Source organism: Myxine glutinosa, chromosome 3, assembly GCF_964187855.1.
Source record: "Myxine glutinosa chromosome 3, kmMyxGlut1.1, whole genome shotgun sequence".
NCBI lineage: Eukaryota > Metazoa > Chordata > Myxini > Myxiniformes > Myxinidae > Myxine > Myxine glutinosa.
In genome coordinates, this window is record NC_136263.1 from 2,029,598 (window position 1) to 2,045,776 (window position 16,179).

At 45.3% G+C, this 16,179-nt stretch overlaps 1 protein-coding gene across 2 annotated transcripts in view; it reads left to right on the plus strand.

Moving 5' to 3' along the window:
* The first annotated feature begins 1,348 nt into the window (after positions 1-1,348).
* PBDC1 (polysaccharide biosynthesis domain containing 1) overlaps positions 1,349-16,179 on the plus strand; it is a 77,636-nt gene continuing 62,805 nt past the window's right edge. Inside the window, exons 1-2 of one of the 2 annotated variants that reach the window (XM_068111354.2) lie at positions 1,349-1,631; positions 11,987-12,052. In XM_068111354.2, coding sequence (XP_067967455.2) covers positions 1,605-1,631; positions 11,987-12,052 — 93 coding nt within the window. In that variant the 5' untranslated portion in view covers positions 1,349-1,604. The remainder of the gene's footprint in view (positions 1,632-11,986; positions 12,053-16,179) is intronic. The other variant, XM_068111356.2, reaches the window with a different exon arrangement.

The following is a 16,179-nucleotide window of genomic DNA, read 5'->3' on the forward strand; positions in this document are numbered from 1 at the left end:
CCTGCACCTACCGGTATAAATCCCATGCGCCCATGCTCAGTAGGTTTGTCTGATTTATGATGTTGTCCTGCACCTACCGGTATCAATCCCATGCGCCCATGGTCAGTAGGTTTGTCTGATTTATGATGTTGTCCTGCACCTACCGGTATCAATCCCATGCGCCTATGCTCAGTAGGTTTGTCTGATTTATGATGTTGTCCTGCACCTACCGGTATCAATCCCATGCTTCCGTGCTCAGTAGGTTTGTCTGATTTATGATGTTGTCCTGCACCTACCGGTATCAATCCCATGCTCCCGTGCTCAGTAGGTTTGTCTGATTTAAGATGTTGTCCTGCACCTACCGGTATCAATCCCATGCTCCCGTGCTCAGTAGGTTTGTCTGATTTATGATGTTGTCCTGCACTTACCGGTATCAATCCCATGCTCCCGTGCTCAGTAGGTTTGTCTGATTTAAGATGTTGTCCTGCACCTACCGGTATCAATCCCATGCTCCCGTGCTCAGTAGGTTTGTCTGATTTATGATGTTGTCCTGCACCTACCGGTATCAATCCCATGCTCCCGTGCTCAGTAGGTTTGTCTAATTTATGATGTTGTCCTGCACCTACCGGTATCAATCCCATGCTCCCGTGCTCAGTAGGTTTGTCTGATTTATGATGATGTCCTGCACCTACCGGTATCAATCCCATGCTCCCGTGCTCAGTAGGTTTGTCTGATTTATGATGATGTCCTGCACCTACCGGTATCAATCCCATGCTCCCGTGCTCAGTAGGTTTGTCTGATTTATGATGATGTCCTGCACCTACCGGTATAAGCGATTTACATAAAGAAAGAAAGCTCGGTTTGATTAACGACAGTCACACATTGCCGTTGAAACGGCGCTATCGTCTGATCTGTCGGCACTGATCTTACTGCAAGCTCGCTTCTTCTGGTGGAGGAAGCCGCAGTGCCCGGAGAGAACCAGCCCTGACAGCGACTGAAGTTAGAAGACTACACACATACTGTGAAAACGTATGTTAAGCCCAGTTAAAATTTCTTAAAATAGGCCTTAAGCTAGCACATGGTATAGTTACTTCCTTAAGCTTCTTGTGACATTTATTGTATGTAGGTATTGGGGAGGACTGTCTGCTCTTCTCTTTTACCAAGTCTTACCAGGTACGGTACCTACTACACCTACCTACTACCAACTACCTAACCTACTGATGCCATAGTGATGGGTAAAATAGTGGCAAGAGGCTTTGGCTTCGCCGGCTCATTGCGGCTTTGCAGTCGGGAACCAGTATCTTTTTGATTATGACGTCAAGTTTTGATGCGTGGCGTATATAGAGTCTCGTGGCTCTGAAAGCGCAATGAACGCAGAAACGAAGAAGAAGATGAGCGTACTCTCCCGCGACGTCTCGCGAGAGTTTGCGGCGTGTTTGGAGGAAGACACGCGTACAGTTACACTGTATTGCAACGCGTGTGCTGTTCGAGGCAATTGAAGTCGCTTCCAGTTCCAGGTGGACATTGGTATTGCTCTTTAGGTGGATGAGGGCAGGACAGGTCGATGAAAGTGCAAGGACACAATATTTAATTTTTTTTGAACAACTCGTAGCAGAAGAAGCAAAATGTCCATAGGAGGGCTCGAATCCCTGGTAAGGCTGAGATAAAGACCGACACCTTGTAGTACAAGGTGCGCCCCGTAACACCGTTGGTCTTGGTTCCTTTTTATAACTTGATCATTTGTTTCATGTCGACAATGTTTACCTCCGCCACCGAAGGTATGGATGGAGGTTATGTTTTCACCCCTGTTTCTCTGTCTGAACAAAATATCTCAAAAAGTTATGGACGAATTCGGACGAAGCTTTGTGGACAGGTTGTGTGTATGATGAGGAAGAATCGATTCAATTTTGGTGAAGATCCGGATCCGGCTCGTAGAGTTTTAACTTTTAAAGTGATTCTTCACCATTGGCAGATAGGGCCAAAAACGATACAAAGCAGGAGACCTCAAAAAGTTGTGGACGAATGATTTTGATTAAATGTGATTCTGTATTGTCATTTTCTGGTCTTTTTTTTTTTTTTTTGTATACTGAATCGAGGCTCGTGAAAGAGCTCTACTCTGGGATACAAACGTAAATTGTTCACCTGGTCGAGGTATGCTCTCTACTGAGTACCGTTCTAGTTACTTGCAAAATCGAAGACTTTTCAAGTACAGACTTGGCATTTAATATGGAATTTTTTTTTGGGGGGGGTGAACTTACTTTTCAAGATGACTTAGAACCAAAAGTTCATTGGAATTATGTTGAAATTATTCTAGATTTTGTTAATGTGACCTTTAAAAGAAACAAAAACCACATTTGACATTTCGAAACAAATAAATTGATCCTTGAAAGTGATGTAAACTGATATCGAACTCAATTCATGGACAGTACTGTGTTAAACTTCTGTACGTTTTCCAGAAGTATCTCTTTATTTTGCACATTAGCCAAAAAAAATTTCAACAAAAACAAAAGCTAAATTATGACTGGGATTACGGACAGTAAAATTACAGTTCAGTACTTCGTGTAACCCCCACGAGCATTCAGGAGAGCACGTACACGTCGAGGCATGCTGTTCACGAGATTTGCCAAGGTTTGGACAGGAATTGCTTGCCATGCAGTGACAATAGTCTGTTGCAATTCACGCACAGAGGTAGGCTGCTGGTCCAAGTTGTCGATTTGACGCGTTAATTCTGCCCACAAGTTCTCTCGGATTCATATCCGGGGACATGGCAGGCCACTCCATATGCTCTACACCACGGTCAGCAAGAAAGTGTTGGATCATGCGAGCACGATGAGGCCGTGCATTGTCATCTTGGAAGACAAAGTTTCCTCGAAAGGCTGCACGAGCAAATGGAAGCAATGTTTCTTCCAGAATGACCCTGTACTTGAACTGGTTCAGGTTTCCATTCAGAACAACCAGGTCAGTTTTGCCCCCTGCATGAAAAGCAGCCCAAACGCTCACCCCACCACCTCCAGCTTGGACTCTTCGCACTATACAATCTTCGTTGTGGGCTTCATGCACTTGTCTGATGACCGTGGCAGCCATCATATCCCTGCACGTTCTGTATCCGGTGCATGAGTCTGCGCACTCGGACGCGGCCATCTTGACGATAGACCAGAAATCTAGACTCGTCACTGAAGGTCACGTGATTCCAGTGTCCTGGCTGCCATTGACGGTGCTCTCTGGCCCACTGCAATCGGCGCTGGCTGTGTTGTCTGGTCAGGCGTGGCTTTCTCAGGGGACGCCTGGCACGATAGCCTGCTTGAACCAGTCGTTGGTTGACTAGCCTTCTGGATACAGGCACATTTGTCAGTTGCTGCCACTCAGCCCTAAGCTGATTAGCTGATTTGGTACGGCCATTGCAGACTAACCGGTGCAGCTGGCGATCATCTCTCCTTGTGGTTCTGTGTGGACGTCCTGGCCTCGGTATTGGAATGGGGACACCCCTCTGAGCATTTCGTTTCAGGATCTTTGACACCTGACCTTGAGTGATGCCATGCTACCGAGCAATAGCACGCTGTTTCATGCCAGAATTTCGTAAAGCCACCACTCCATGACAAACAGCATTGTCAAGTTGACGGACCATCTCCAGAGGAAGCGGCAATAACATTTGTGGACGTGCAGCAGTTGTTTTCCACTAATACAGAACGCAACCACCCTTATATACCCGATTGTGAAGCCAATCGTCAAATGTACCTGTCCTTACATTTTGTCACGCCACCTGTGATATAATCCTGTTAATGACTTCTTGCTGCGAAAGACAATCAGTGACATGGTTCTTTCAACAAAGACATCACCGATGGGTAAAAGAAACTCACCAGATTGATATACTGAGTTCAGAAAGTAAACCCAAGTCAAGAAAAAAATATATATTCCATATTAAATGCCAAGTCTGTATATTGGTCGGTTGTGTTTGTTATTACTTGGCAAAAAAAAGGGTTTTGTTTTCATAAGTTTGTTGATCACTCTGGTGTTGTGTTTTTGTTTGTGTTTGTCAGTCCGCTCACTTATACTTGCCTACGGGTCACAATTTTAAACCAATCTTCACGAAACATCACCAAATGGTAGAGTTCGTGGTCTGACAAAATCCTATATATTTTTGGGGTAAAAAGGTCAACATAGGCCAAAGGTCGATCACTTTTTTTCAAATTTCTAAAATCAATTTTCATCCGATTGACTTGAAAATTGAATGGCATTTACATATCAGTTAACTGAATTCAACAAACAACTATTTTTGAGGTCAACAGAGGTCACAAGGTCAACATAGGCCAAAGCGTAACCACTTTTTTAAAATTTCTAAAATCCTCAATTTACATCTGATTAACTTGAAATTTGAAAAGGATTTTCATATCGGCTTACGTACTATCAGATATTCAGGATTGCAAAGCAGATAGCGAAAGAAGTGTGATGTGATGGAGGTGAGTTGCTTGAAGGATGAAGTGGGACAAATCGTTGTGGACCCAGATGGAATTAAAGGAAGATGGAAGAGATATATGGAAATACTGCTGAATGCAGAGAATGAATGGGACGGCAACATCGAGAGTAACCCAGTTTTAGGACCCGCAGAAAAGATAACTGAGAAGGAAGTTGAGGAAGTGATAAAAGCAATGAAGAGTAGAAAAGTGGGAGGGCCGACGGGAGTTGTGGGAGATATGTTGAAGGCAGCGGGAAGTTGGGGTGTGAAGAGAATGACAGAGATCTGTAATCTGGTGGTGAAAGAAGTCCGCATTCCAGTGGATTCAGATTGGGAACCGAGTACCCTCGTCCCTCGATACAAGGGGAAAGGTGACCCTCTGGACTGTGGCTTGTATTGAGCGATAAAGTTATTGGAGCATGGAATGAAGGTATTGGAAAGGGTGTTGGAGAGGAGGATAAGGAAGAAAGTGAAGATTGATGAAATGCAGTTTGGATTTATGCCAGGAAGAGGAATGACAGATGCACTTTTTATTGTAAGGCAGTTGCAGGAGAAGTACATGGAGAAGAGGAAGAAGTTGTTTCTTGGGTTTGTTGATCTGGAGAAAGCATTCGATAGGGTTCCACGCGAAGTAGTGACATGGGCATTGAGGAAGTTAGGAGTGGAGGAATGGTTGATCAGAGTAGTGATGGCAATGTACGAGAGAGCGCACACAACTGTAAGGACGAAGGACGGGAACAGTGGTGAGTTTGAGGTGAAGGTGGGAGTGCATCAGGGGTCGGTACTAAGTCCACTACTATTTGTAGCTGTCTTGGATGTGCTGGCTCGGAATGTAAAGGAGGGTTTACCGTGGGAGTTGTTGTATGCAGATGATCTGGTGTTGATTGGGGAGAGTATGGATGGACTGAAGGAGAAGATGAACAAGTGGAAGGAATGTATGGAGGCAAAAGGTCTGAAGGTGAATATCGAAAAAACGAAGGTGATGGCAAGTGGTAAACATGTGGTGAGGTGGAAAGAACTGGGAAGTGGCCGTGTGCTGTGTGCAGGAAGGGTGTCGGAGTGAACTCCTTTCAATGTACAATGTGTGCTGAGTGGGTTCATAAAAAATGTAGTGGTCTGTGAGGGTCATTAACCAGTGTGGCAGCTACATTCAAGTGTAAGGTGTGCACAGAGGGAGCTGCAGATGGAGGAAATGTTGAGTTGGATCTTGGAGATGGCGTGAAGCTGGAAGGTGTGAAAACATTTTGCTACCTCGGAGACATGCTGAATGGAGAAGGTGGATCAGACTCGGCAACGGTTGCTTGAGTGAGATGTGCATGGAAGGGGTTTCGTGAACTGAGTGGCGTGCTGACGAGGAGGGGAGTGTCGTTGAAGCTGAAGGGAAAGGTGTATGCTGCATGTGTGAGAAGTGTTATGATTTATGGGAGTGAGACAATGAGACATGGGTAATGAACGTAGAGCAGCAACGAAGGGTGGAAATGCAAATAGTTCGGTGGATGTGTGGAGTATCGTTGAGAGAGAGGAAGACAAATGATGAATTGCGAAAGATGATGGGAATAGAGCCTGTGATGGATGCTGTCAAAAGCAACAGGTTGAGAAGGTTTGGTCATGTGTTGAGGAAGGATGAAAGTGACTGGTTGAGAAGAATGATGGAAATGAATGTAGAATGAAGTGGAGGACGGGGAAGACCGAGAAAGACTTGGCTAAAGGTGGTGGAAGAAGAAATGCGGGCAAGGGGGTTAACAAGGGGAGATGCAGAAAATAGGGCAAAATGGAGAAGATTGTCATGGGGACCGCAAGGCTAACCCCCGCTCTAGCAGGGAAAATGGCCTTAAAATGCCTGTTGTGTTGTTGTTGTTACTGAGCCAACCACCAACTAATTTTGAGGTCAGCATAGACCAAAAGGTCAACATAGGGCAAATTTATAAAATTGTCAATTTTCATCCGATTAACTTCAACTTTGCAGACGATTTGCATGTCAGATCACTGAATTATTATTATTATTATTTTTGTATACAAGATCGAGGCTCGTGAAAGAGCTAACATTAATCACACAGAAAGACAAACCGACACATAAAACATATAACATGGGGAGCGGTAGACAAGATGGGGCGAGAGGGGGAGGAACACAAACACAACATCTGAGAGCAGGGACATCGAGAGATCTGTGGGAGGGAGAGAGCTTTGGGGGGGGGGGGGGGGAGGCATGGGAAGTGGGAGAGGTATAAAACATATGGACACTGCCAGGACTTCCAGGAAAGAAGTTGGAATTTCAAACAAGGTGGATCTGGGGTGAATTAGTGGGGGTAGAAAAGATCAAGGTTTTGGATGGGGAAAGATAAGAGATGGTGGTGAACAGCTGTTTTCAAGACCTCGAGGGAGGAGTGGGATTGAAGGGAGTGTGGGAGTTTGTTCCAGAGGCGGGAGGAATGAAAGAGTGAAGGTGAGCAGAGAGCCGAGATTTCGGCAGTTTAACCATCAGAGGTTTGCTGGCAGATCTTGTGCGACCTGTAGGAATATTTGGGGGACAAAGCACAGAGAGAGCTGGGGGAGCAAGGCCGGAGAGGAGTCGGTAGAAGACAGAAAGATAAAACCACAAATTATTTTTGAGGTTAAAAGGTTGCTCCACTGAGTGTAATTCTACTTTTTTCTGTTTTGCCAAGTGTCGCTCTTGAGTGATTTTTCATTCTGTCTGTCTGTCTCTTTGTTTGTGTGTTTGTCTGTTTGTTTGTGTGTTTGACTGTCTGTTTGTTTGTCACTGGCCTACAGGTCACAATAAGTTAAAGGTCAAAGGTCATCTGGAGGTCAAATTTCTAAAACTAGCAACGGTACCCGCCCAATGGGCGGGGCTTCAATTGGTAAGCCCAAATGAAAAGGCAAAATATCAGAAATTGAAGGCTTTTTTATTTTAAACGATTCCTATAAACATCCGTTGAATCATATCACACGCAAATCATCAAAATCTAAACAGTACATGGCGCCCATTTTGAAAAAAGATTGAATTCTGCAAAACGGAAGCGGCTGCTGCACGTCTTTCTCAGTCGCACGTTTATGTGTGAAGAGTGCGTGCCGAATCTGTAACACGGAAGCGGCCGCTACACCTGTTTCTCAGTCGCTATGCACACACTGCCGTGTTACTTCAGGCCGCACGTTTATTTCGGAAGAGTTCATCAGAAGTCGATCTACTTTCTTCTGGTACGTAGAATATACAGTATTTGTAGAATTTCAACAAAAGCCACATATCGGTAAATATTATTCCATCTTGTTTGGGAAAACTTGGAAAAATTGGAAAAACAATATAGCCTATTTTACTCCCAGGCATCCCAGGAATACCCACCCAAAATATATTTGCGATCGGTTGAGCCGTTTTTGCGGTACCTTCGAACGGACGGAGGGACATTTGGTGAATTATAGTAAGATAGCCATTTTCATCCGATTGACTTGAAAATTTAACAGCATTTGCATCGTGCTTCACTAAATTGGGAAACCAACTATTTTAAGGTCAAAAGGTCAAACTACTAAAATCATTTTTCATCTGAAAAATCGTCACTTTTCATCCTATTGACCCGAGCTTTGATCAAGATCGTCAATTTTAATGTTGATGAAATGGAAAATTTGATGGATCAATGGCAATGTGGGGGGGGGGGGGGGGGGGAAGGGATTTTGCAAGTATCGTGCTCTGCATGACGTCTTCTTGTTACCCTCGCCAGAGGAGAGGGTATTGCATGAGTCCGCTTGTTACTTGCCGGAAAATTTTTTCCGGCAAGTATGTTGATCTGTTCGTTTGTCTGTCTGTTTGTCTGTCTGTCTGTCTGTCTGTCTGTCTGTCTGTCTGTTTGCAGCACTGCGTCTACACCGTTGCACGGCGAATCGCCAAACTTTGCACACATATTGGTCTTGCCCTGGAATAGACTGTGCCCAATTGATGACGTCATCGGTGACGTGGTTCGGCCGCCATCTTGGAAAAACTGAAAAACCTTGCACCTCTATATCTCCGAAAGTACTGAACAGAAAAAATTGAGACATGGCTCATTGTAAAGAACTCTCCATGGGGAATAAAATATGTAAATGATGACGTCATCAGTCACGTGGTTCGGTCGCCATCTTGGAAAAACGGCAAAACGTTGCGCCACTATATCTCCAAAAGTGCTGAACAGAAAAAATTGAGACATGGCTCATTGTAAAGAACTCTCCATGGGGAATAAAATATGTTAATGATGACGTCATATGTCACGTGGTCGGCCGCCATCTTGGAAAAACGGCAAAACTTTGCACCACTATATCTCCAAAAGTGCTGAACAGAAAAAATTGAGACATGGCTCATTGTAAAGAACTCTCCATGGGGAATAAAATATGTTAATGATGACGTCATCAGTCGCGTGGTCGGCCGCCATCTTGGAAAAACCGAAAAACCTAGCACCTCCATATCTCCGAAAGTGCTGAATAGAAAAAATTGAGACATGGCTCATTGTCAAGAACTCTCCATGTGGAATAAAATATGTTAATGATGACGTCATCGGTCACGTGGTGCGGCCGCCATCTTGGAAAAACGGGAAAAAAATTCACCTCCATATCTCCGAAAGTGCTGAATAGAAAAAATTGAGACATGGCTCATTGGAAAGAACTCTCCAGGGGGAATAAAATAAGTTAATGATGACGTCATCGGTCACGTGGTTCGGCCGCCATCTTGGAAAATCCGAAAAACGTTGCACCTCTATCTCCAAAAGTGCTGAACAGAAAAAATTGAGACATGGCTCATTGGAAAGAACTCTCCAGGGGGAATAAAATATGTTAATGATGTCGTCATCGGTCACGTGGTTCGGCCGCCATCTTGGAAAATCCGAAAAACGTTGCACCTCTATCTCCAAAAGTGCTGAACAGAAAAAATTGAGACATGGCTCATTGTAAAGAACTCTCCGTGGGGAATAAAATATGTTAATGATGATGTCATCGGTCAGGTGGTTCAGCCGCCATATTTGTCCTAAATGGCCGATAAAAAAGTAAATTCCGGCAAGTCCTCGGTCTCTGACCGATTTTTCATTCATCTGTTTGTCTGTCTGTCTGTTTGTCTGTTTGCAGCACTACGTCTACACCGTTGCACGTAGAATCGCCAAACTTGGCACACATATTGGTCTTGCCCTCTAATGTACTGTGCCCAAATGATGACGTCATCAGTCACGTGGTTCGGCCGCCATCTTGGAAAAACCGAAAATTTTTGCACCTCGATATCTCAAAGTGCTGAACAGAAAAAATTGAGACATGGCTCATTGTGAAGAACTCTCCATGGGGAATAAAACATGTTAATGATGACGTCATCAGTCACGTGGTCGGCCGCCATCTTGGAAAAACGGCAAAACTTTGCACCAATATATCTCCAAAAGTGCTGAAGAGAAAAAATTGAGACATGGCTCATTGTAAAGAACTCTCCATGGGGAACAAAATATGTTAATGATGACGTCATCAGTCACGTGGTTCGGCCGCCATCTTGGAAAAACGGGCAAACTTTGCACCACTATATCTCCGAAAGTACTGAACAGAAAAAATTGAGACATGGCTCATTGTAAAGAACTCTCCATGGGGAATAAAACATGTTAATGATGACGTCATCAGTCACGTGGTCGGCCGCCATCTTGGAAAAACGGCAAAACTTTGCACCACTATATCTCCAAAAGTGCTGAACAGAAAAAATTGAGACATGGCTCATTGTAAAGAACTCTCCATGGGGAATAAAATATGTTAATGATGACGTCATATGTCACGTAGTTCGGCCGCCATCTTGGAAAAACCGGAAAACGTTACACCTCCATATCTCCGAAAGTCCTGAATAGAAAAACTTGGGACGTGGCTCAATGTAAAGAACTCTCCATGGGGAATAAAATATGTTAATGATGACGTCATCAGTCACGTGGTTCGGCCGCCATATTTGTCCTAAATGGCCAATAAAAAAGTACATTCCGGCAAGTCCTCGGTCTCTGACCGATTTTTCATTTGTTTGTTTGTTTGTTACTTGCTGGAAAAAATTCCGGCAAGTATGTTGGTTGGTTGGTTTGTCTGTCTGTGCGCAGTACTACGTCTACATCTTTGCAAATAGCATCGCCATACTTTACACACATATTTGTCTTGCCATGGAATAGACTGTGCCCAATCTTTAACTCTCTCGGCCCAAGGCCTCCATTATGACGTCATAATTCGACAAGTACAAAACTTCATCCGATCAAGATGAAATTTCTTGAGCATAATCTAGGAATAAATTAGTTTAGAAAACAAATAATGATGACGTCATTGGCCACGTGGTTCGGCCGCCATCTTGAAAAACCGAAAAACTTTGCACCTCCATATCTCCGAAAGTGCTGAATCTTACTATAATTCATCAAATGTCTGTCCGTCCGTTCGAAGGTACCGCAAAAACGGCTCAACCGATCGCAATGATATTTTGGGTGGGTATTCCTGGGACCCCTGGGAGTAAAATAGGCTGTATTGTTTTTCCAATTTTTCCAGTTTTTCCAAACACGAAGGAATAATATTTACCGAGTATGAACAATGATGTGGCTTTTGTTGAAATTCTACAAATACTGTTTATTCTACGTACCAGGAGAGAGTAGATCGACTCCTGACGAACTCTTCCGATACAAACGTGCGGCTCCGAAGTAACACGGCAGCGTGTGCAAAGCGACTGAGAAACAGGTGTAGCAGCCGCTTCCATGTGACAGATTCTACGCGCACTCTTCACACATAAACGTGCGACTGAGAAAGACGTGTAGCAGCCGCTTCCGTTTTGCAGAATTCGATCTTTTTTCAAAACGGGCGCCATGTACTGTTGAGATTTTGATGATTTGCGTGTGATATGATTCAACGGATGTTTATATGAATCTTTTAAAATAAAAAAGCCTTCAATTTCTGATATTTTGCCTTTTCATTTGGGCTTCCCAATTGAAGCCCCGCCCATAGGGTGGGTACCGTTGCTTGTAGAAAAAATTGAGACATGGCTCATTGTTAAGCGCTCTCCATGTGGAATACCATATGTTAATGATGATGTCATAGGTGCGGCCATTACGACGTCATAATTCGACAAGTATAAAACATTATCGATCAAGATGAAATTTCTTGAGCATCATCTAGGGATAAATTGGTGGAGAACAATAAAATAACGATGACGTCATTGGTCACGTGGTTCGCCCGGCATATTTGTTTTAACACAAAAGCCTTAAAAGCCACTGAAAATACGTCCTGGCGAGGGTCTGCACTCTGCAATCTCTGATTGCTCTTTCTGGGTTTTTAATTATTATTGAAGTGTAGAAGGTGTAGAAACAGCGCTTAAGGTAGACATCACGTTACGTACCTTTGTAGACGTTTTTGTAAGTCCTTGTGATCAATCGGGTGCAGTCCTTTTGTGTTGTGCTTCGTGCAAATGTCCTGGGAGGAGATGTCTCTCTCTCTCTCTCCTCTTTCCTGAAGGCATGAGTATGCCAGTCATTCGTGTTGTCCTTCGATTCGAGCAGAATTGTTCCGATTGTAGCAGCACACAATGGCCGACGCCCTGGTGTTTATTTCCAGGGTGCTGGTGATGCATTGGCAGCGGCAAGTGCGCTTTCCCGTTCAGCTGAGAGCTGCATAAATGATGTGAGTGCACACACCTACGGTCATCACACACCAATGATGTGAGTGCACACACCTACGGTCATCACACAGCAATGATGTGAGTGCACACACCTACTGTCATCACACAGCAATGATGTGAGTGCACACACCTACGGTCATCACACAGCAACGATGTGAGTGCACACACCTACGGTCATCACACAGCAATGATGTGAGTGCACACACTTTCTGTCATCACACAGCAATGATGTGAGTGCACACACCTGTCATCACACAACAATGATGTGAGTGCACACACCTACTGTCATCACACGGCAACGATGTGAGTGCACACACCTACTGTCATCACACAGCAACGATGTGAGTGCACACACCTACTGTCATAACACAGCAACGATGTGAGTGCACACACCTACTGTCATCACACGGCAACGATGTGAGTGCACACACCTACTGTCATAACACAGCAATGATGTGAGTGCGCACACCTACTGTCATCACACAACAATGATGAGTGCACACACTCACTGTCACAACACAGCAACGATGTGAGTGCACACACCTACTGTCATCAGACAGCAATGGTGTGAGTGCACACACCTACTGTCATCACACAGCAATGATGTGAGTGCACACACCTACTGTCATCACACAGCAATGATGTGAGTGCACACACCTACTGTCATCACACAGCAATGATGTGAGTGCACACACCTACTGTCATCACACAGCAATGATGTGAGTGCACACACCTACTGTCATCACACAGCAATGATGTGAGTGCACACACCTACTGTCATCACACAGCAATGATGTGAGTGCACACACCCACTGTCATCACACAGCAATGATGTGAGTGCACACACCTACTGTCATCACACAGCAATGATGTGAGTGCACACACCTACTGTCATCACACAGCAATGATGTGAGTGCACACACCTACTGTCATCACACAGCAATGATGTGAGTGCACACACCTACTGTCATCACAGCAATGATGTGAGTGCACACACCTACTGTCATCACACAGCAATGATGAGTGCACACACCCACTGTCATCACACAGCAATGGTGTGAGTGCACACACCTACTGTCATCACACAGCAATGATGTGAGTGCACACACCCACTGTCATCACACAGCAATGATGTGAGTGCAAACACCTACTGTCATCACACAGCAATGATGTGAGTGTACACACCTGTCGTCACACAGCAATGATGTGAGTGCACACACCTGTCATCACACAGCAATGATGTGAGTGCACACACCTACCGTCATCACATGTCACTAGTGGGTAGCACGATGTGTTTGGGTGGTTCCTCTCAAAGTCTTGTTTTATCACTAAAAACCCTGTCGTCTCAGTGGAAGCTAAAGTCAAATGTGACAAATAACATTGAGTGGATCACTTTTCTTTTTCTTTTTTTCTTTTTAATAATAATAATAATAATAATTCATTTATTTTGTATAGCGCTTTTCATGAAGCCCAAAGGCGCTTTGACAGAGTGCAAAACATAATGCATAACAAAACATGAAAACAACAATTGCAAAAAGACAAGAATCAATAGGGAAATATTTAAAGCAAAAGGAGGGAGAAGGAGAAGTGATAGTCAGGGGTTAAATGCTGTGGGTTGAATGTTGAATGCAGTGCTGAACAGGTGGGTCTTGAGTGATGTTTTGAATGTGGCGAGTGAGGAGGAGTCTCTGATGGTGTGAGGTAGTGAGTTCCAGAGGGTGGGAGCAGCGATGGAGAAGGCCCTGTCCCCCCAGGATCTGAATTTGGTCCGGATGGAGGGGGTCAGGAGGTTGGTACCAGCAGAGCGGAGGTTGCGGGTGGGAGTGTGTCTGGAGAGGAGGTCAGCCAGGTAGGATGGGGCCAGGTTATGGAGGGCTTTGTAGGTCAAGAGGAGGATTTTGTACTGGATTCTCTGGGAGATGGGGAGCCAGTGAAGCTTGTAAAGGACGGGGGTGATGTGGTCATGGGTCCGGGAATAGGTGAGTAGACGGGCAGCGGAGTTCTGAATGTATTGGAGTTTATTGGTGATTGTTGAGGGTGAACCATAGAGGAGGCTATTGCAGTAGTCCAGACGGGAGGTGATGAAGGCGTGGATGAGGGTTTCTGCAGCCGTGGAGGAGAGGGATGAGCGGAGACGGGCGATGTTTTTCAGGTGAAAGAAGGCTGTCATTGTGATCTGTTTAGTGTATTTGTCGAAGGAGAGGGTTTGGTCAAAGATGACGCCAAGATTCCGGATGAGAGGGGAGGTGGATACTGGGATACCGTCGATGTTGAGGGCAAAGTTATGGGTGGATTTTGTGAGCGTTTTTGGGCCAATGATGATTATTTCAGATTTATCACAGTTAAGTTTGAGGAAGTTGATTTGAAGCCAGGATTTTATTTCAGAGATGCAGTTTGTCAGGATAGAGTGGGTGTCGGTGGAGACGGACTTGGTAGAGATGAAAAGCTGGATGTCATCGGCGAAGCAGTGGAATTGGAGACCATGACGGCGGATTAAGTGACCGAGGGGGGACAGGTAAACCATGAAGAGGAGGGGGCCAAGAACTGAACCTTGGGGGACACCTTGGCGAGGGGAGCAGTGGGGGATTTGCAGTTATTGATGGAGATGAACTGGCGTCTGTCAGAGAGGTATGATTTAATCCAAGAGAGGGCAGTGCCGGTAACGTTAAAGGTGGATTCAAGTCGGGTGAGGAGGATGGTGTGATCGATGGGGTCAAAGGCAGCGCTGAGGTCGAGGAGGACGAGAATGTTGAGGTTGCCAGCGTCAGAGGAGAGGAGAAGGTCGTTGGTGATTTTGAGGAGAGCAGTTTCAGTACTGTGGTTGGAGCGGAATCCGGATTGGAATGTTTCATACAGGTTATTGGCAGAGAGGTGATGTTTGAGTTGCGCGGCTACAGCGCGTTCCAAAACTTTTGACAGAAAGGGTAGGTTGGAGATGGGTCTGAAGTTATTTAGGGTGTCAGGGTTTAGACCAGGTTTTTTTAGAATGGGGGTAACAGCAGCAATTTTGAGGGATGGTGGGACGATGCCTGTAGACAGGGAGGAGTTTATTGTTGCAATGATAAGTGGAGAGAGAGCAGGGAGGGAGGCCTTGACAAAGCTGGAGGGGATGGGGTCAAGAGTGCAGGTGGCAGTTTTCAATCCTATGAGGAGTTCAGAGAGGTCTGTAGGGGAGACCGGGGAGAATTGAGACAGGGGAAGGCAGGATAAGGGGGGGCAGGTGGTTGGAGGGGGTGCGGGTGCGGCGGTGGTCAAGCTGTTGTAGATGTTGTCAATTTTGCGTTGGAAGAATGAAAGGAAGGAGATGCAGTTGTCTACTGTGAATGACTGGGTGGTGGTGTCCAGGGGGCGGAGGAGTTTGTTTATTGTCGAGAAGAGTGCTTTTGGGTTTCCGGAGCCAGAGTGGATAATTTGAGAGTAGTAGGCGGAGCGGGCGTGGGAGAGGGCATCTTTGTAGTGTTGTAGGTGGTCCTTGTAGGCTTGGGAGTGAACTGTGAGACCTGTTTTATTGCGGAGTCTTTCAAGTTGGTGAGCACGAGTTTTCATCAGGCGGAGTTCAGGGGTAAACCAGGGAGCAGAATGGGTGAAAGAAACTGTTTTGGTTTTTACAGGCGCAAGCTGGTCAAGGCAGGAGGAGAGAGTGTGGTTGTAGTAGTCAGTGAGGTCGGAAGGGGTGTGGAGGTCAATGAAGGGAGAAGTGGACTTTTTTCAGAGAGGGTGGATGAGAATGAGGTAGGTGAAAGAGCGTTTAGCTTACGGAAGTTGATAGTGCGATAATGTCTTGGTGTTGGGGTGGGGATGTTGATGGTCATAGTGATGGCTAAGTGGTCAGAGAGGGTGAGGTCGGAGCCAGAGAGATGGTGCAAAATTAATCCAGTGGAGCAGACAAGGTCCAAAATGTGACCACGGATATGCGTAGGAAAGTTGACATGTTGAGTGAGGTTAAAGCAGGTGAGTAAATCAGTGAAGTCAGTGGTTATTGTGGAGTCAGTGGAGTCCATGTGGATATTGAAATCACCAAGGAGGAGGATTGAGGGGGAGAGGGAACATAGCTGGGTCAGAAAGTAGGAGAAGTCAGACAGGAATAATGGGTGTGGTTTGGGAGGGCGGTAGACGACAGCCATGACTG